Source organism: Nomascus leucogenys, chromosome 22a (genome assembly GCF_006542625.1).
Source record: "Nomascus leucogenys isolate Asia chromosome 22a, Asia_NLE_v1, whole genome shotgun sequence".
In the NCBI taxonomy this organism is placed as follows: Eukaryota; Metazoa; Chordata; class Mammalia; order Primates; family Hylobatidae; genus Nomascus; species Nomascus leucogenys.
Genome location: NC_044402.1, coordinates 86138411 through 86159848, shown reverse-complemented (window position 1 = coordinate 86159848; position 21438 = coordinate 86138411). Strand labels below are relative to the sequence as shown.

Here is a 21438-nt window from a genome sequence, read left to right as displayed (position 1 = left end):
GAATCTACAGATAATTACTAAATGAAATAATAAAGAAATACATGAAAAATGTATGCCAATAAATTTGAAAATAGGTACAAGGAACAAATTCTCTGAAAAATCCAAATGATCATGTCTCATCACAAATAAATAGATAATATGAAGAGCCCTGTAGCAAAGAAATTGAATATGAGGTTTAAACCTTTCCACAAAAAAGCTCCAGACTCAAGTGACTTCCCCTCTGAATTGTGCTAAATATTTAAGCAAGAAATTATGCTAATTCTACACAAACTCTTCCAGGAAATTGAAGAAGAGTGAACATTTTCTATCTCATACTTTGACATCAGAATCACTTTGATACAAAATATCATTACAAGACATTATAATAAATTAAAAATTTGTTCAATTCCCCCATGAGCAAACATGCAAGAATTACAAACAAAACAAATAATAAATATTGTGTATAATATATAATATATTATTATATTTATATTTAATTATATATTATATATAATTATATATTATATATAATATGTATTAAAGATAATGCATTATGAATAAGTAGAGTTTATCCAAGTAATGAAGAAAACCAAAAGTAATTTGATTCATTCAAAAATAAATTAATTTATATTATTAACAGACAAAAGGAGCAGATTCATGTGACTATGTCAAAGACGCAGAAAAAGTATGATACAATTCAACACCCATTCATAATAAAACTTCCTAGTGAACTAAGAAAAAAGGGGATGTCTTTTTCTAACAAAGGCTGTATTTAAATATCTAGAGCTAATATCCTAATTCATATGTATCACTTTCCCTTATGTTTTGGAACAATATTAAGATGTACACAATCACCATTGCTGTTCATTATACTGGAGGTCCTAGACAGAGAGAAATAAATGAAAAGTGAATCCCAACAAAATCGCAGGAAGCTATTTTGCAAAAATTGGCAAGTTGTTTTTAAAATTTGTATAGAAATGCAAAGGCTCTAGAATAACCAAGTCAACCTAGTATAACAACTAACATTGGATAACTCAAACCACCAAATTTCAAAACTTACTGTAAAGCCACAATAATGAAGAAAATTGAGGTATTTGCATAAAGACAGATAAATACATCAATAGAACAGAAGAGATTGTTTAGAAATGGGCCCAGCTATCGATGATCACTTTATATTTTCAAAGTTGCCAAAGCAACTAGATATGTATGAGATTAGCCAGGATCTTCCTGTCTTCCCACGTAGCAAGGAAGCTATCAAAAACCACTAGGGTTATGCCAAAAATACCTCTAGAGCTATAACAAAGGCCCTTCCACTGGCCAGAGGTGTTACAACATGAAAACAATGAGGATGAAGACCTTAACGATGATCCATTTTCACTCAATAAATAGTAAATACATTACATTTTCTCTTCCTATGACTTTTTCAAATTAATAACATTTTGTTTTCTATAGTTTACTTTGTTGTAAGATTATAGTATATAATACATATAAGATACATAATATGTGTTACTCGCCTTTTTGTGTTTTCAGTAAGGTCAGCGGTGGGCTGTTAGTAAGTTTCTGGGGAGCCAAAAGTTAAATGTAATTTTTTTACTGTGTAGGGGGTCCGTGCTTCAACTCTCACCCCTTAATGTTCAAACATCAACTGTACTTCTAGTCATTCTATACATAATCACCCAAACATGGAAACAACCCAAAATTTCAAATTTCTTTAGATTGAAGAATGAAAAAACAAACTCTGGTGCATCCATACAATGAAAAGGAACAAACTATTGACACATGCTATAAATTGGATGAATTTCAGAATTATTATGCTGAGTAAAAGAAGCCATTTTTATAAAGTTGCATAATGTATGATTCAATTTATATGACATTCTCCAACAGAAAATGAACTATAGTCATGAGAACATATTACTATTTGATAATAATCCCAGAGGTAACATAACTAATAATCCCAGAGGTAGTTGGAGGAAGGAGGGTGTGACTGCAAATAAACAGCATGAGGGAGATTTTTGGAATGGTGGATTGTTCTACATGTGATTGTGATATTGGTTACACAAATCTATACATGTGTTTATACATGTAATTGTACAAAATGTTCCATTTTGCTTCAGGGTAATTTAAAAACCAAAATAAATGCCTTGAGATCTTTTCTGGGAATGAAAAAATACAAAGACAAGCTAAGAAGCTGGAGCAGGAAATTGACTTTGAACTCTGCTTGGAGAATCACCAGCTACAAAACCGTGTGGGACAAATTTCTCATAAGAGTATAGAGGATGTGACACTGTACAGAGTTCACACTCATGACTCAGTGATGAAATGGAAACCAGGAAGACTTGATTATGGTGAGTGGGAAAGAGGAGCACCTCTAAAAACATATGATGACTTGTGATGTCATTACTGTGTATTTTTAAAATTCACAAAAAGACTACAATGACTCACACACCCTTCACTGAGACAGGAGAGTAGATATACATAACCCCCTCCACCCAATTCTGATATGAATCACATTACATTTCATCTTTCAATAGGATATTTCTCCCAACCATGCTTAATTAAATTTACAGGTCTGTTCTCCAGACAATTGTCATAATAAACCGGTGTCGCAGTGAGGCTAAAAACAATATTTTCCATTGACCATCCTTTCCTGAAATGTCACTGAGATTCTTTGACAATAGTAAGATCAGTCTGGGATGCATTAAACACCAGATTTTTACAGGATCAGTTTGCTTGAGATAACTGCTTTAGAAATTGATAATTTAATTTTATTGTCTTCATTTAGTATAAGATGTAGAGCTGGTATTGCTATAAATTTGCCAGTTGTAAATAATCCTTTGGTATGTTGTAAAAGCTGAACTTTAAAAATGGGACCCATGAATTTTGGAGTTAAATTAACTGAACCTCAGTGATTCTGAGGCAGAAAGACATCCTAGGCTAAGGCAACCCTATCTTTTCCAACATTTCTGACTCCTGATGAAAACTAAGCAAATTGCATACTTGGGAAGAAAAGATTTTAAACAGTATTTCTTTTATTTTTTAACCAATAAGGCCAAGAAATTTAACGTTTATATGTTTTTTCTTTGAAATTTAATAATGGGAGATTAGTTACACTGTTCAGTTTTTGAACAGTCATACTCTGGTAATACTTTCTGGAGGATTTTTATATTGTAATTTGGGCTTATAGTCTTTCAGTGAGCTCTAATGAACAACATGAAGTGACATAACATAATTTAAAAGATAACAAAGTGATGTTACAGTAAAGGCCACAGTGAATCTGGAATAAATGTACTTAATTTCTGACATATTTCAGAGTTTTCTGAGATTATTTTGAGCAAAAATATTTTCTACAAGTTGGTAGGCATGCTGTATTATATATTTAATAGTAACAGAAACTTCATTTAATTTTCTAAAATAATAATATAATGTCAGGTTCAAAACAGTAAATCAATTATCTAGTTATCAAATTCTAAAAGCAATAAAGGCCACATAGCTCTTGATAAGCGTCACTCAAAATCAGTTATTTGACAAAAAGAAAACAGGATTTGTCTGCACTCAAGTGAAAGAAGTCGTTACAAAACTGTCTTTCCCCAAATTATTGTTTAGTATCTAGTGTTTCTTGTCACAATATTCAATTACCATGTGTTTCTTTATATGTATTCTGGTCTCCAGCGGGATAAACTAACATTGTATCTTCAGAAGTCTTCTTTTTATTCTTTGGAGAAGCTTAAAGAAATATAATAAAACATTTATTTTTACTTATGATGATGACAGAATTACCCAAGGTAGACTACTTATACTTTTATGCCCAAGAGGAGCTGAACTATATGCTAATCTGTATGTGGGATTGTGAGAGAAATTGGAGAAGATAGACAGATGTGAAATGGGAGAAAAGACAATTCTTGAAATATTATCTCTTAATATTAAAAGATACACTTGGAGGGATAGAATGTTTTTCTAGCAGAAAAGGAAATCTGCACCTGGCTCAACTGAAACATGTCATTTTCCATCTGGGTGCATAACAACATAGTGGCTGGGCTGAAGACTCAGCAGTCCACAGTGGCTGTTGTAATTCCTGGATATGCCTTGCTGCCTGGCATAAGCAAATGCACATACATATTCCCTTCTTTGTAATAAATGTAATTACAGTTTTGCTTTTCTAACTATTACAGTGGCAAAAGGTCCTTACTGCATGTGTGCTCAAGGGGCTGTTATTAGAGATGTAAACTATGAGAGTGATCTGTTTCCCCATTCACTGATCACTGAACAGATTCTTCTGATATTTCTTTTACTTTCTCTGTCCCACTAAAAGTTGTCTACTTGCTGGAAGATAACAATATTACCATAGTGGTATAATTCAATTTAATTTGTGCCATGGATATTCTTTCTATTCTGACTCTTTGATAATATAAATTAAACTCATTTACATACTACTTCTTCTTCAACAGTGTATTTAAATAACAAATGTTTAAGCTACATAAATTATTCCTACTAAATGAGAAAGTTAATGAAGATGTAGGAATTTTTATAGTTACTAAAGTGATTTCATATCTGAGGCATGATATTGCTGTCATTGCCTCAATGAACTAAACAGATTGAATTAATCAATTTAGCAAACATGTACTTAGTGTATATGCTTTGCATGGTGTTCTATTGAATACAAAGGTGGGAGTTTGCTATTATAAATGATTAAGACAGCGGGAAGTATGTAATAAGTGAATTGAAAGTGGTGCAAACTACTTGAGAGATTCACAGAAGAGGGACCTTCCAGTTAGGGTTATCAACAAAGACTTTTTGGCATGTAATTTACAGTGGGGCTTAAAGAACTGTAGGATTTTCATAAATGGAGACAATAATCAGGTCATTCTAAATTGAGAAAAATTGGATACAGAGAGGCAGAGAAGTCGGAAAGGTAACATGTATTTTAAGAATGATCAGTAGTCTAACTAAACAACAAAATAAATTCAGTTCTTACTATATGCTAGATTTTTTACACTCCTTATAGGAATTATCTAGGAGTATTATCTTTGTTTGCAGATAAAGAAACTGGCTTAGGGAGGTTAAGTAATTTGCCCAAGCCATAACATTGCTAGAAAATGATACCTAATGCTAAATGATGAGTTAATGGGTGCAGCACACCAATGTGGCACATGGATACATATGTAACAAACCTGCACATTGTGCACATGTACTCTAAAACTTAACGTATAATAATAATAATAAAAAATATATATTATTATTCATATATGAATATGTAATGAAGGTTTAATGTTTATTGTGGCAAAGGGAAAGGAATGAAGACAGGAGAATGGGGCAAACATCGTAATAACATATTTCTTTTAAAATAAAGCTCATTCCAATGTGAAAAAGAAAAAAAGAAAATGATGAAACAAGATTGGACTTCTACAATCCAATTCCAGAGCCTGTGCACATCACCACTAGATCACAGCTACCATCTTCAAGGATGTAGTGTAAAATAAAGTTAAAAAGTTAGGTAAAGACTGAACTCTAGATGCTCATAAATGCTTGCCAAAGCAGTCTGAGCTTCATTTAATAGGTAATAGTTTTAAGGGTGGAGGAAGAAACCATGAGAACAGAGTTTTAAATGTAGCAAGCAACAGTACAAAATGGATTTGAGGCAGGTAAAAATAAGACTCAACAGAGGCTAGTTGGTAATCTACTGGAGTGACACAGGAAAGCTGTGACCTAGAAATGGGATTGATGAGATACTATGACAATAGCTGCATGGAAAATAATCAGTTTCTTTCCTGGTACTACACAGTCAAAGATAATTAAAACAAGTCTACATTTTTGCATTCTGGCCATGAAATTTTATCTAATATCAAAGAGAAAAACCCATTGTAATTTTATAATGTTATAAATAAAGGAAGTTGGTAGAGGCTGGGCATAACAAAGCCATTCCTCCTTTTAAACTTTCTTCATTTTTTTCTTTCTTCATTTATTTCTTCCTTCTTTTTTTCCTAATTCTGTACCACCTCCCTTTCTTACTGGTTGGCAACATAATAGAACACCATGTTGGTATATAATAGCAGTTATCTTAGATACAAGTTTGTATCATTTTAGTAGTTATTTTAAATATAGGGAGGTTGGTTACGAATGCAGTACAGGCAAGACTGTCTCCTGAGCCAATTGATGAGATTGTTATAATTTGTTGTCATTGTTACATATATGCCTACTTTTCAACTTGAACTGTAATACAGAAATGCCTAGAACAATGTCTGGCACAAAGGGAGTAACAAGTGTAAGTACACAGAGTATTACACAAGGATTTTTACATAGATAAGCATTTCCTACTTAGCTACATCATCTTTCAGTGTTCTCACATTCACCATGTGTTCCATCTTGACCTCTGTATTTAAATGTATTTTTTCCCATATCTTCTCCTTTAAAGCCAGTATCTTGCATTTTTTGTAAATGATAAGCCATTTTTTTCTCTAGAAGATCTTGTTTCTACAATATTAAAGAAAATATACTGGTTAATATTAACTTGCCATTTAGAAATGTAAAACAAATCATTTAAAATGTGACAATATTTTGAAAATGGATAATCAGTCCTGTCTTGATTTGTAATGTTACAAAAATAAAAGAGTAGTAAGGGGCAAATTTCCATTTGTGATCAAACACAAAGAATATATTTAACATGTATGCAATTTACCTCTCTACATACCATCAGAGAGCTAATTCAGTTTCTGATCAGACAGGGTATCTTATCCATAGCTGTCCTGGTGAGTTTAAGTAATTTCTCAATCATCTTCAGTTGGAAGATTCCTGAGGGCTTAACCAAATATCACGCAGGTCTACCAGAGGTAAACATAATATAGTACATAAAATGTGACTTCCCTTTGTGAATTTCTGGGCTAGTCCTGAATGTACTAGAAAGAAGATAAATCCATACAGAAAGAACCCCAGAGATTCTTAGAGGGTTCTTGCAGTATTTAGCAAGAAAATGGATTAGCATATGTAAAAAAAACTACCCAAGACTACAGTAAAGGTCTTCCTAAAGGACTGGAGAAAACAGTCACTGGAACCTATCTAGGGATAGAAAACATGCCTAGTCCCCCTAGAAATATTTCACTGGAAAGCTACACCGGAAAAACCTCATGAGTCATAGGGCATTGAGTAGAGTACTAAGATGGATCTTAACTCAGTAGTAGGAACTAACTAGCCCCAGATAAAACATGGCTCTCACCCCACCAGCAAATCATAAAAGGCAAGACCTGTACAATCAAATTGTTTCCAAATAAATTATCTACATCAAAAAAGCTAAAGAATATTTATAAGAAGATAAAAATATTCAGTATACAAAGTAAAATTCATGTCTGGCATCCAATCAAAGAATACTAGGCATATAAAGAAGCAGGGGAATATGACTTATAAAAGAAGTAGATCGATCAACTGAAATTGACTCAAAAATGACACAAATGTTGGAATTAAAGACAAGAAACAATACAGCAACATAATTGCAATTTGTATATAAACAAAGTGAAGAAGAGATATGGGAGATATAACAAGGTCCAAAAGCAATTTTCAAATATGTGAGATGAGCAATACCATGGATGTATTAATGGCACATCCATTAATAGAGAAGTGAATAAATGAAAAGATTTCAGTGAGATATGGGACAACTTCAAGCAGTCTAATATGCCTGAAGAGAGGAGAGAAAAGATAAAATAAATATTAGATAATAATATCCTAAAACGTTTCAAATTTGATGAAAACTGTAAACCCACAGGTCCAAGAAGCCCAAAATACCAATGCATAGAAAACAAGAAAAATTTCACCAAGTCATAATAATCAAATTTCTCAAAACTAGGGATAAAAAGAAAATTTTTAAAGTTATCAGAAAAACAAATTATGTTACATAGAGAAAAATAAAGTTTAAAGACAGTAGATTTCTTATTGGAATCAATGTAGAGAAGAAAGTAAAACAGCATCTTTAAAGTACTAAAATAAAAAAAATTAGTCAATTGTGAATTCTATACCCAGTTGATGTCAACCAATATATATTCAAAAAAAAGTTTTAAAAAATAAAGGTATAAGTCTTTTGCAGACATACAAAAGTAAGTTGTACTAGGAGCAATGTTAAAGAAAGTCCTTCAGACAGAAAAAAGATGATAGCAGATGAAAATATGGGTATACAAAAAAAGAATGAAGAGCATAAAAAATTTTAAGTATATGGCCAAATATATGACTTATTTACATCATGATAAAAGATAAATGATTGTTTAGACAAACTTGGCAATGTATTGTGGGATTTATTATGTATACATATATAAATAAAATGAATGACCACAATAGCATAAAGGCCAAAGGGAAAAAAATAAAGCATAATATTGTAAGGCTCTTATACTATATGTGAAATGGTATAATATAGTATAATAACACTTTAAGAGCTACCCTAATAAGTTAAAGACATATATATAGTATAATCCTTAAAGCAACTGGTAAATTTCAAACAAAGAAGCAATGTACAAAATAGATACAAAGGGATCATTAAAAATCCAAAGAAAAAGGCAGAAAATGAAGAAAAGAACATAGACGAGACAAATAAAAAAAAAAATGAAAGACATAAAACTAATCATGTTAATAATCACACTAAATGTAAATGCTACAAACACCTCAATTACAGGCAGTTGTCAGATTTGATATAAAACCAAAGCCCATCTACATGAGTAGTAACCACACACACACACACATACACACACACACACACACATACACACACAGAAAAATAAAGACCCAAATTTGGTCTTAAAAGTAAAACACAAGAAAATAATATGCCATGCTAACAGTAATCAAAGTAAAGCTGAAGTGGCAATGTTAATATTACATGTAATATCAGGGCAAAGAATAATAACAGAGGAAAATAAAATATTTTCATAACAATAAAAAAAATCAAATCTCCAACAGACATAACAATTCTAGCCATATTTTACCTAATACTGAGCTTCAAATAAAACAAAAACTGAGATACTAGACAAATCCAAAAATATAGTCAGAGATTTTATTAACTCTTTCTCTCAATAATTGAGAGAACAAGTAGACAGAAATTGAGCTAGGACTTAGATTTGAACAATTCTATCAATGAACTTGATATCTAGAGAACGGTTATAAAATACTTCACCCAACAACAGTAGAAAGCAGTTTTTTTCAGGTATACATTTGTAATTTACCCAAAATGACCAGAGTTTGGGATGATAAGTCTCAATATATTTAAAAAGATTTGGGAAATAAAAGTCTTTTCTCTAACCACAATAAAAAATTTGAAATCAATAACAGAAAGATCTTAGACACACTCCAAATATTTAGAAGCTAAATGACACATTTTTAAGTAACCAATGAATCAAACATAAAATTAAAAGGGAAATTAAAGTATTTTGAATTGAATAAATATAAAAATCGTATATAAAAAAAATCTGGGGACTCTTGATAGACCAGTGTTAGGGAAAAACTTAGAGTACTAAATTTCTGTATTAGAAAAGAGGAAAGGTCTTGAATTAATGACTTCCACCTAAAAAGAAAAAGATACTTAACAAAAAGATCAGAACAGAAATCAACAAAATAGAAAAAAAAACAGAGAAATTCATTAAAACTAAAAACTAGCAGTTTGAGAAAATCAGAAAAAGAGAAATAAGAAGAAAAAGAAAAAGCAACTCTAGCCAGGACTGATAAGGAAAAAAGAAGTTACAAATTACCATATCAGTAAGGAAAGTGGGTGACATCACCAGGGTCTAGAAATACTCAAATGATAACAAAGGAATGTTATAAACAACTTTGTCAATAAACCCCACAATTCAGATGAAATGAAAAAATTTCTAGAATACATTATCGAAACTTTTAAAAATAATGTTTTGAATAGGTATTTAGTTAAGTGTCTTCCCACAAAGAAACCTCATACCCAAATGTCTTCACTGATAAATTCCATAAAATATATAAAAAATAAACAATACCAATTCTAAAATATTTTTTTTTCAAAAATCTGAAGATGGAATACATAGAGATTTATGGTATAAGGCCAGCAATACCCTGATACCAAAATCAGAGAAGGGTAGTGCAAGAAAACTACATTTTGCACTACCATCTCTAGTGCAAAATTCTAAACAAAATTTAGGCAAATTTAATAAAACAATATGTAAAAATGATCATACAATCAGACCAAGCGTATTGGTTTAATGATCTTTTGTTCAGGATTCATTTAACATTCAAAAATCAATTTACATTATCTACTAAGCAAAGAGCCACAAAGGAAAAGCTACATATGAATTCAATAAAACCACAAAAGAAAATGTTTGACAAAATTTTACATCCATTTCTGATAGAAATGTTCAGCAAACTAGAAATATAAGAAAATTTCCTCATCCCAATGAATGACACCTGTAAAAAAACCCACAGCTAACCCTATAATTAATGGTGACAGACTTAATCCTTTCCCCTTGAGATCACTAGCAAAGAGAGCCACTAACAAACAAATCACCAGTCAAAAATAGCTAGTATGTTTGCTTCTATCCAACATTATACTGAAGGTTTCAAGCAGTGTGATCAAGCAAGAAAAAAAAATTAAACAAACTCATCAGAAGAAATAAAAGTCCCTTTATTCACAGAAATGATGATCTATGTAAACTATTAATTGGCATCTAGAAAAAAGAACTACTAGAACTGATTATTGATTGTTAACAATGCAAGATACAAGATGAATATAAATAAATCAAATGTTTTTCTAAATGCTAGCATTAAGTATTCAAAGTTTGAAATTTAAGAAATATAAATTACGATAGCATAAAATGTATGAAATACCTGGGGATGAATCTATGAAAAGATACATAAGAACAGTGCACTGCAAACTACATAGCACTGTTAAGAGAAATTAAGAAGACCTAAATAAATGGAGCAACATATGTGGTTCATGATTTGAAAGACTCAATATTATCAAGAGGTAAATTGTGCCCAAACTGACCTATAGAGTTAATGCAAATCCAATAAAAAAAAACTCAGCAAGACGTTTTGGTAGAAATTAATAAGCTGATGCTATAATTTATACGGAAATACAAAGGGCTTGGGATTAACTAAAACAACTGAAATAGAAAAAGAAATGCATAAGACTAGCATGACAGATTCGAAGAATTATTAAAGGTACAACAATCAAACAAATAGGTCAAAGAATAGAAGAGAGTCCAAAAATAGATCCACACAAATGGTTTTTGACAAAGATATTAAGAGCAAAACCTGAACTATAATATAATAAGACATAATTTGCAGTGAAAAAAATATATAATGTCAAATCTGAAAATCATGACATAAAAATATTATGAAACTCAAAGGAATTCAAAATTTCTTATACTAAAACAAGATTCACAAAGGACAATTGTAAAATAACTCCATTGGAAATATCAATGTTCAAATGGCTTTGCCATTAGCACAGCTTGGGCAGCCTGTGGTGTTATGCTTACAGTCAGTGACCACGTCTAATGGGCACTCCTTCCAGACTGATTTTGATCAGTTGCATTAGTCTTCACTAAAACTGACCAACATTCTTTGGGTAGTAATTGATATTAGGCAAAAGAAGAAGAATCTAGTGCACTCAATTGCTTCTGGAAAACAAAGATACTTTTTTTTTTTTTTTTTTTTTGAGACGGAGTCTTGCTCTGTCGCCCAGATATGTGCAGTTCTAGAGCAAAACGAAGAGGACAACTTGGTGAGACTTCTCACTGAAAAATAGTGAAAAACTGAGTATTAGAAAATATTAATAGTAACTGTGGCTGTGCGTGGTGGCTGACACCTGTAATCCCAGTCCTTCAGGAGGCCAAGGTGGGAGAATCATTTGAGCTCAGGAGTTTGAGACCAGCCTGGGCAACATAGCAAAAACCTGTCTCTACAAAAAATTAATAAATAAATAAAAATAAAGAAGAAAGAAAAACAAAAAAGAAAGAAGAAAATAATAATCATGGTAAATTGGAATAAGCTGAGCCTGCAAAATGAGCAGTGAGTCTCTGATGGTACTGAAAGGTACAGGTAACAAACACAATGAAAGAGAAGCATACATATTTAAACTTTCAATATTTTTACAAAATTGCTACGTAACAGTATATGTCAATACAAACCAAATTGTGTAAATCTTACACTCACACCTAGGTTTGTTAACAATAACCTACCTAAAATTGCTATTTAGAATTTTAGATCAACATTGATCAACATGCTAAGTTGACAATGGCATTTTATTACATGAAAAAAACAGCCTACAGCTTGTGAGGTATAATAACATGTTTTTAATTATTAATTGGAAAAAATAAATATTATTGGAAACATTGGGGTGTATGTGTATATGTGAGAACTAAAAAGTTGATAGGGTGGTGGTGGTAGGATTTTTCTCTTTCTTTATATTGATTTACACTCTAAATCACAAAATCTTATATATTATTAAAGATAAAAAGTTAAGGTAAATAAAATTAACTGGTGAGGAAAAATTGAGAAATCCTACAAAGAACTGCTGGTTCTAAAAAAAGTTAATCAGTCATTTAATTTTTTCATAGTAATTACAAGTATGGTTTATGGTATAAAAATAAAGCCAAAAATAGTTATATCATGTAATAGAGCAGAACTTTTTATATTATAGTCAAAAATACTAAAAATGTCCATAACTTGCAGTTTTATATCATGCATATCATTTGGAGTAACTGGGCAACAGTCATCTCACAAAGTGATTTGTAGTTCAAAAAACCAAAACAAAATCTTCTCTTCAAACAGCTCAAGTTATGGTTATAAGCTCACCCTACCTTCCTGTCACTCTCTTCTCTGTTTCTATGCCGTTGTTCTTCTATCCTCTCTTCTCTTTTAACATCTTCTGCCATCCTTGTCAGAAGTAACATCTCTTTTGCCTTCCATTCCTAGAAATCACAATGTTACTGCACTTGGTGTGTGTTCCTTTCACAACAATATCTTTGTATTTTGTCCCACCAAAAAGTATATTAAACAAGTCAGGGCCTAATAGAAATCAGGTTAAGCATAATGAAAGGCATACATTGGGTTTAGAATATACTTTTCTTACTGCACCCTTATTAGGAATGCAAATTGATAATTTTTCATTAAAGCTAAATTTCAAAAAATTTTTGTCTCCACAATAGGGCAATAAGAGAGTTAAATAGTGTCCAGTTAACTTTCTAACTGTTCTTTAAGAGCAGAAATTGGCTTATATACGTACTTTGTGGTATCCACCTCATTATTTTATGTAACAACTTGTGTATTATAGCTATGAAGGAAATTTAATGGTAACAAATTATTTTGAACTGAAATGGCTTCAAGCAGCACAATGTACAGTTAAAATTATTTACAAATGCAACAACTGTATACAATTTTTCTCTTAATATTTTAAAGTTGTTATCTCTCACCTCTTCTATTTTTCTACGAAGAGTAAGTTTTCTTCTTGTGTGTTCCCGCTGTCGTCTTTCTTCTCTATCCATCAGGAATAGGCGTTGTTCTTCTGCTGTGCGTTCAAGTTCTTCTAGTTTTCTACTTATCATATCCAAATATCTGAGTAAGAGTGCAGATATTACTAAAGGTGAATTGGCTGTTTCTTTTATGATGGCATCATCTGCTATGCCATTCCCAAACCACTTCCTTGCTTGCCTTTCATTTCTTGAACTACAAGAATTTTACTGTTTTTCTGTCAGTCCTGTTTACAAACCTTTAAAACAGCCTAACCCACCAGCTCACCATGTTTTACTTATTATAAGGTCTCTCCACTACACAAGTATCTGATATAATAGCAAAGATAATGGTAAAAAGCAGAGCAAAGTTACTCAAAACATTTTGCACAGTAAGCATTCATAACTCAGTAGGTTTAAGAATATGACCTTGCAAAAAAGGCTGAAATAATTGAAACAGTAACTTCAAATGTGGAAAAAAAAAAAACAACAGTACATTTGAATTCTCTAAGAAAAAGTGGGCACTGGGTTCATTGTAATTTACAAGTCCTTGAACAAATCTCTCATCTGTAGTCTAGATCTCTTGTACATCAATATGCATTATGGCAATAATACCATGTAATGAAACCATGGAATGAATATAAAAGTCAGGTAATAAAAGTCAGCCCAATTCCTTATCGCATCCCTAGTGTAGGAAAAAGAACTATAACATCCTTTACTTCCTAAGAAATGGGCTTGTCCATGGAATGGCCATGATTGAATATGACTGAGTCATATTTAAATGAGCTTACAATCTTTTTTATAGACAGCACATATTTATATGTTGGCATCAGTTATTCCAAACTTACTTTTTTTGACTTTGCACTAACTTCCTCAAAAAATGCTGTCAGTTCTTAAAGATTAATCTTAAAAAGCTGTTATTGTTTGAATATATTGTTTGAATATATTGTTTCTATATTCTAATATAGAAAGATTTTGAATCTAATTTTCTTTCAATAACCAGTTTGGCTTACCCTTGGGCTTCCAGTAACCCTAACCCCTCTGGTAGAAAATTCTTCCACCTCTTGGTTTCACTTCCTTCCTCTACACGCTGAGGGATCCAGGAGAATGGTGTCTAGTACTTAAAAAAATTGTCTTCAATTCTTTCTAGTAGTTTCCAGCTTATCTGGGTCCACAACATACCCATAAAATGTGCATCAACTTTAATCTTACCTATGCCTCATTAGCCGCTCCTGGTCCTTAATAGATTCAGTGCCCTCCTTTAACAACCAGTTTTGGACTTGTGCAACATCACAATGTTGAGGGATTTGATTGTTTTCCGGTACGTTATGTAGTTGTTTTGCAAGCATTCTCTATTTAAGAAATGTGTGTATTACATATATATAATGCTTTTTACATTTCCCAGAAATAAACCATTTAAATTCCTATATTTTATACATGCTTAATTCAGTTTAATTGCATTTACATCTATTTTGAATCCATTAAAGACACAGACAAGTAAGCCAAAATTAAGATTTATCTCTGAAAATAAAAGGTAAACATTTCAGTTTATTTGTCTACCTATTCTAAATAAGTTAAATAAAAATATGCAGGAAGTAGAGAAGAAACACTGGGCACAGAATGAAGTGGGGAAAATACAGAATACTTAGAAATACAGTGAAGTCTTTCTCGTTTGTATTTAACCATTTTATCTTTAGGACATACATTTGCAAACACTCACATAAATACACCTTTCTCACTTCGATCCAAACCTCTTGACCCTAAAATCTGAATTCACACAAACACACACACACACACACACACACATCTTTGAGTCAAAAGTCAAAAGGAAGTCACTATCCATAACCATTCACTCTACACCCAATCATTCTACTTCACATTCAAGAGCAACATTTTTACTGAATGAATACAGGTGCACGCATGTGTATGAGTACAAACACAGAGTGTACATATTCTTGAATCACTGTAGAACACTATAGATAATTATTGTTCTTTTCCTATGGCTCAAACTGTTTTAGGTTTAAATTTAAGAATCTTTCTGCCACAAGAGATGTTTCTTATTGGCCTTAGCTCAGGGGAAAACAATACACCTGACGAGCAATTTAATTACTGAATTATGCCAGCTACCACTGGTGTGTTGATAGATGACCCAGTCCTTTTCCCATTCTTGGCCAAATATAGCAAAATTCAAATATTGTTTATTCCTACTCTAAATCTTCACTTGGAAAAAATATTCAATTACTTTGTCAATAATAAAGGGTCATAATATTATTAAAAGAACACTCTACATATAAACAAGCATTTCTTCCAAACTCTGTGTAAAAAACCAGGTTTAAGTATTTAACTTACTTGTTCTTTTATATAGTTTCTCTCAAAGTCTAATTTTAAACTGGTAAGATATTGCCTGTACTTATTCAATTCTCTCAAGGTACATACAACCTGCAAACAAAAATGAAAACAGATGGATATTTAAAAAATGTTCAATATGTTAATATTATATAAATATTTTAAATATATTTTTAAATCATTAAATTGATTTAAAAATAACTTAAAAATATAGCAGTGACATAAAATTTGATGACATTTTGGCATAAAGAGTAATAAACTGCTAACCATCTTGTAAGTAGTATCTCTCTGCATTTGCTAATCCGCAAGAAATTTCTATCCAAAAGCATTACTTAGGCTGAGGCAGGAGGCTCTCTTGAGGCCAGGAGTTTGAGATGAGCCTGGGCAACATAGCAAGACCCCATCGCTAAAAAAAAAAAATTAACTAGCTGGGCGGCATGTGCCTGTAGTCCCAGCTACTCCAGATGCTGATGCAGGAATACAGCTTTAGCCCAGGAGGTCCAGGCTGCAGTGAGCCACGATTGCGCCATTGCACTCCTGTGTAGGCAACAAAGTGAGAACCTGTCTCTAAAAAATATATACATATTACTTTATTAATATTACTTATATCATAAAAGGAGTTTAGTTTACACAATTAATCACAGTAATAATTTCAATTAGCTGTAATTGGATTATAATTGTAAGTGTAATAACACTGTTCGACTCCAATAAGAATATACTCTATCAAGGTTCTAACAGATTGAATTTTGCTAAGTTTCTGTTTCATCTCAAGTTTTTAAAAGTATATGGAACATAATTCTTGACAAGTATACTGTGCCATTAAAGGCAGGGAAAGAAGGCTATAATACATGTGGGAAAATAATATGTCTTTGTATTCTTAAATTATTTGTCAATAATTTTTTTATATTACAAAGAAAAAAGGTGAAGGAAGAAGTACTTTCATTTAGCAACAACTGTTGTCTGATTTCTGTTGATTCAAATACTGAGAAATTTATAGAACTGCCTAGTAAGTATTGTCTCATGACCAAGTTAAAAGTGACACAGGCCCCCCGAGTGAGTTACAGAAACAAGTTTATATCAAGTTTTAAAGGGTTTCATTGATTTAAAAAAAAGTAATTTTCAACCCACTTTATTATTGCTGGTGATGTAGCCACCTTTCTTTAATCTCTTCAAAATATCTTTGCGCTTATAGTATGCTTTTAAATGTGGATCATGGAGGCTTTTATATTGGTTTTCCAAAAGTCGACAGTAGGGATCAGTCAGGTTAAAACCATAAGAAGGTCGAAAAAGCTGCAAATACAGATTCAAAAATATGTAAAATTAATGCATTTTCACTTTAAATAATCTATCAAAATGATTAGAATGTTCATTGAAAATAAAATGTGCCAAAGGAATCTGAAATGGGGAAAAACAGCTACAGAAAAATTGGAGTTGGGCATGCTTTCCTGCCTTTCCTTTCCTCTCTCCTCACCTGCATAAATTATCCCAAGACTCACCTTCACCCAATCAGTTCCTCCTCTAATCCTCTTCAGCCCCTGACTCTCGGCCAAATAAGAAAAGAAAAGAGGAAAAGAAAGGGAATAGCATATAGTTTGTTTTAAGGTACAAAGCCAACGCTAGGATTCTCTTTTCCTCCTCCCTCTCTCAAATCAAAATATTCTATTCAAAAGATAAAAGGATTAATAGTAATTATAATTATATTTCAATCATCTTAAAATGAACAAAAATAACAAAATGTTTCATCAAAATTTATGAAAATAACTTTAACAAATGGTAGAAGTAAAACTTAGGTGTTAATGATTTTGAGTTAAAGAGTCATCGCGTCTTGGGGTTTTTAATGCAAGGAACCAACAATCTCTGAGTGCTAGAGTAAGAAGAATACCTGAGGTCTATATTATGCAGTTCACCTTATTAAATAACCAATTATAAAGAATATTTATAGAAATTGAAGTTTTTCTATTTGTGTGAAGACCAAATACACCTTTAGGCAACAGCAATTAACATATAAAAGGAGGAAAAGATAATCAATTACTAGTCATGTTTCTTATATCTGCTGCATTAGAGAAAACAGCTGAGTTATTCTATCTCACCATGAATTAAAACATTAGCAAAGTGAGTTTTTTGGTGTGAGTTCTCAGTTAGTTTTTCAATAGCAAGATGGTGATAATGGCTTATTGGGGGACCTCTGAAATGGAAAAAGTAGAGAATGAGAGTAAGAAGTTGTGTTAAGGCTGTTTTTACATCCCTTCTTTGTTTTAAGTTTGCTGGGCCAGAAAAACTACGTTTTATAATAGCTCAAAATATGTTAAATCAGGCACTGGCTCAGGAGACAGATAATTGGAGTATGTGGGTAATATGTGAAACCAGAGAGCACCTGCCCTATTTGCAGGTATGAAATTCAATTTGTACTACCACAATAACACTAAGCACCAATTCCGACATGACTAGAGGCACCAATTTGTGACCTCTGTTTCCAGTCTGGCTGTAACCACAGTTGCAGTCCAATTCCAGAACACTAGGGAGTCTGGCTAGGTTGGACCCTAATAAGAACTCTCAAATGGTAGGTAGGAGAATGCTTTGCATATGGGTAAAAGGTAGATGAGAGGAACAAAGTAAGATACTAGCTCTTCCTTTGCATTTAAAAGCTTCTTTAAGTTTCTGACCTCTTGTTTAACATTAAACTTTAATTCCTTCCAAGGAGCCTAATCAGAAAGCTAGATTCCCTGGTTACCAATGCTTTCCTGAGAAGGCAAAGAAAGAACTTGTAAAGGGGAGAGTCTTGAATTCAGTGAATCCACATATGAAGCCCAGATCTTTCCTGGAAGGGAACCGATCAATAATAATAAGTCAAGGAGTAGATTGAATATTTCTTTCAGATGTTGACATTTAGCTGTAAACTTAAAAAAGATGTTAACTTTTAGCTGTGACAGGCATATGTTTCTCAAGACCAAACCTGAGCTCCTGACCTGTAAACTAAGAACACTTTTAAACAAATCCACCCATTTGAGCCAGAGTAACTTTTCTATTGACAACTAAAATAACTGGTTGCCTTTAAAAAGTGACTATTAACCATTACCTCATGAAGGAGTGTACACTGAAAGAGAAAATTCTTCTGAGAAACTAGTATGGTGCCTAATTATCATTAAATGAATAAATTTTGGGAGAATTCATGTAATAAAAAATAGAACATCTTTTTGAAAAGTAGTAGACAAGTGAATTAATGGTCGACAGAGAAAATGGCAATAGAGTAAAAAGAATATATTTGAGGGAGGAGACAAAAGCCACAGTTCTAAGTGTATACACTAAAGAGGAATTCTATCACCTGTAATGGAATAAATTTCAAGCACGTTCTTGCAAAGTTAGTTTGTGTGGATGTGACTCAAATTGTGTGACGTTGGTATATTTGTAGTTCACTTGCTCTAATCTAGTAGAACAGATTATTTTTTTTTAAAGAGCAATTATACTTTTTTTCAGAAACAAAACTTGTTTTAAAAAATCATGTTTATTTAGCGTGTTAGATTGACTGTATGCCCCCAAAATTCATATGCAATCCTAGTCTTCAATGTGATGGCATTAGGAGCTGGGGCCTTGGGGGATAATTAAGTCATGAGGGTGGAGTCCTCATCAAGGGAAATAATGTTCCTATAGAGACCACAGGGAACTCTCCAGCCTTCTTTCTACCATGCAGGGAGGTAATAATGAAAGGACTACAAAGGGCCTCCACCAGAATCTGACCATGCTGGTGTCCTGATCTTGGACTTCCAGCTCCAGAACAATGATAAATAAGTTTACATTATTTCTAAGCCACCCAGTCTATGGTACATTGTTATAACAGACTGAACTGTATAAGACATTAAGCAAGTATCAGATACCAAGGGGTTCTACTTATTTCTGATGACATCATAGACAATAGAAGGGTAAGTGGGCCACTTAGAATTCTTTCTTGTAGAACTTTTTGCAAAACTGATAAAAGCAACCAGTCAACAAGAATGTACTAAACCTCCTTCAGCATTGACTACTTAGTCAAAGGCTGGGGAGGTTTGGGGGTAGGTGTGGTGTTGAGGACTAAAAACATGAAAAGGCTTAAGGAAAGTACACACTATAATCCAGTATGATTAAGTATGGTTTGTATAAGTGAGATCATACAAATCAAGGGCAACGTGAACTCTAAGCAAAAATAAGCTAATGCGGGGCTATCACAGTTCAAAGAGTCTTGATAGCTCAGATTCATAGACTGGGAAGAAGAAGACAAGGTATGCCAGGTTTGGGGGCAAAGTTGACAAAATACTGAAGTATTAGCATGGTATTTATGGGTAGGTGTGAAAGACTCAACTTGAAGAAGCTGAGCCTCTGGATGGAGACAATGCTGGATGGAAAGGCTGGGGCAAATTATGGAGTCTCTTCCTCATTGAGGCAGGGCTTTCTTTCATTAAAGTAAGGTTAAAGTACTAAACATTAATTCATTTTAAGTTCCACTGTTTCAATTCTTTTTTTTTTCTTTATGTGTAAAATAGAATTCAACTCAAAACAAAATAATATTTCCCGTGAAGAGAGTTTGGTCCAAGATACTGTCAATTAAAATCGTTAACACATCATTAAATGGCAGCTAGCACTAATAACCTTTCACACTCTAAACATGTTTCTAAGTACATCAAAACTTATTATATAAGCATATATGAAGTTTTATTATAAGGAATATTAATATGGTACCGTGAATTTTAAATTAAGGACTAAGAATCTAAACTTTCTGGAATATGATTATGTCCAGACCATTTAAATGAAAGTGCTTCATATGCATTCTAAACAATACCTTCGGTCAGATGTGGGATTTTTTTTTTCCTGTAAATGTTGATGTAAATTCCTTTAATGGATTTTGTATGATGCAGCCTCTGAGTTGAACAGCAAGTAGTAAAGGGTAAAGGAAAGAAAGACGATAAAAACTTGTTCACCTTTTCACCGAAATTCGTAGTATAGAATACAGCATTGCTTCCTGGGATCACAGGCAGCTTGACCCCGAGAGGTAGGTCCAGTAGCTGAGCCGGTCCAACCCCTGCAAAGTGGGTTTTGTGCACGCCCTGTCAGACACAATTGGAGAGTTTTGTCTTTCCTTTTAGGCAGTATTCGTTTAGTTTAGACCAATCTACTTTCACTGCAACCAAAGACTCCGAAGAATTATACAATCAGGGTTCAGGGCATCGTGAAGTCCTCCCATTTTCCCTGGTCACCAGCTCTCCTGGCGTCCCGCGCCTGCCAGTTGCGGCCGGTACAGTCCGAGCCACCGCCACCGCCCCCGGGCGCCGCAAAAGGGCAGCCTCCTGAAGGGGGACAGTTGGGAGCCTCGCGACCCATGTGTGGCAATCCCTGCCCAGCTACCCAGCAGGCCTGCGGCCGCCAGAAGGCGACGCCGCCCAGCTTGCTGCCACTCACGTCTTCGCACTGCTGGGTGTCCGCGGCCAGGACAGTGGCGACCGTCTTGGTGACGGCGACATTGGCCGGCTTGGAGCAGGCGCCGAGGTACAGCTCCATGGACGGCACAAGCCCCCTCAGCCCTTTCCTCACCCGCCCCGCTCTCCTTCTCTCGCACCCGGTTGTTTCTCGGTCGGGACCTGACCAGGAACTGCCAGAGCCCAACGACCGCGGCCCCGCCCCCCGCGTTCCAGGCTTCCAATGGTAGCGG

At 33.4% G+C, this 21438-nt stretch overlaps 1 protein-coding gene across 1 annotated transcript in view; it reads right to left on the bottom strand.

Annotated features, from left to right (window-relative positions):
* FSIP2 (fibrous sheath interacting protein 2) overlaps nucleotides 1-21339 on the bottom strand; it is a 94327-nt gene extending 72988 nt beyond the window's left edge. The window contains exons 1-9 of the mRNA XM_030802578.1: nucleotides 21189-21339; nucleotides 20711-20836; nucleotides 16890-17051; nucleotides 15765-15854; nucleotides 14628-14767; nucleotides 13380-13521; nucleotides 12768-12878; nucleotides 6327-6447; nucleotides 3616-3702 (exon numbers count right to left, since the gene is read on the bottom strand). Of these exons, the coding sequence (XP_030658438.1) occupies nucleotides 3616-3702; nucleotides 6327-6447; nucleotides 12768-12878; nucleotides 13380-13521; nucleotides 14628-14767; nucleotides 15765-15854; nucleotides 16890-17051; nucleotides 20711-20836; nucleotides 21189-21287 (1078 nt within the window). The 5' untranslated portion in view covers nucleotides 21288-21339. The remainder of the gene's footprint in view (nucleotides 1-3615; nucleotides 3703-6326; nucleotides 6448-12767; nucleotides 12879-13379; nucleotides 13522-14627; nucleotides 14768-15764; nucleotides 15855-16889; nucleotides 17052-20710; nucleotides 20837-21188) is intronic.
* Between the last annotated feature and the right edge of the window lie 99 nt (nucleotides 21340-21438).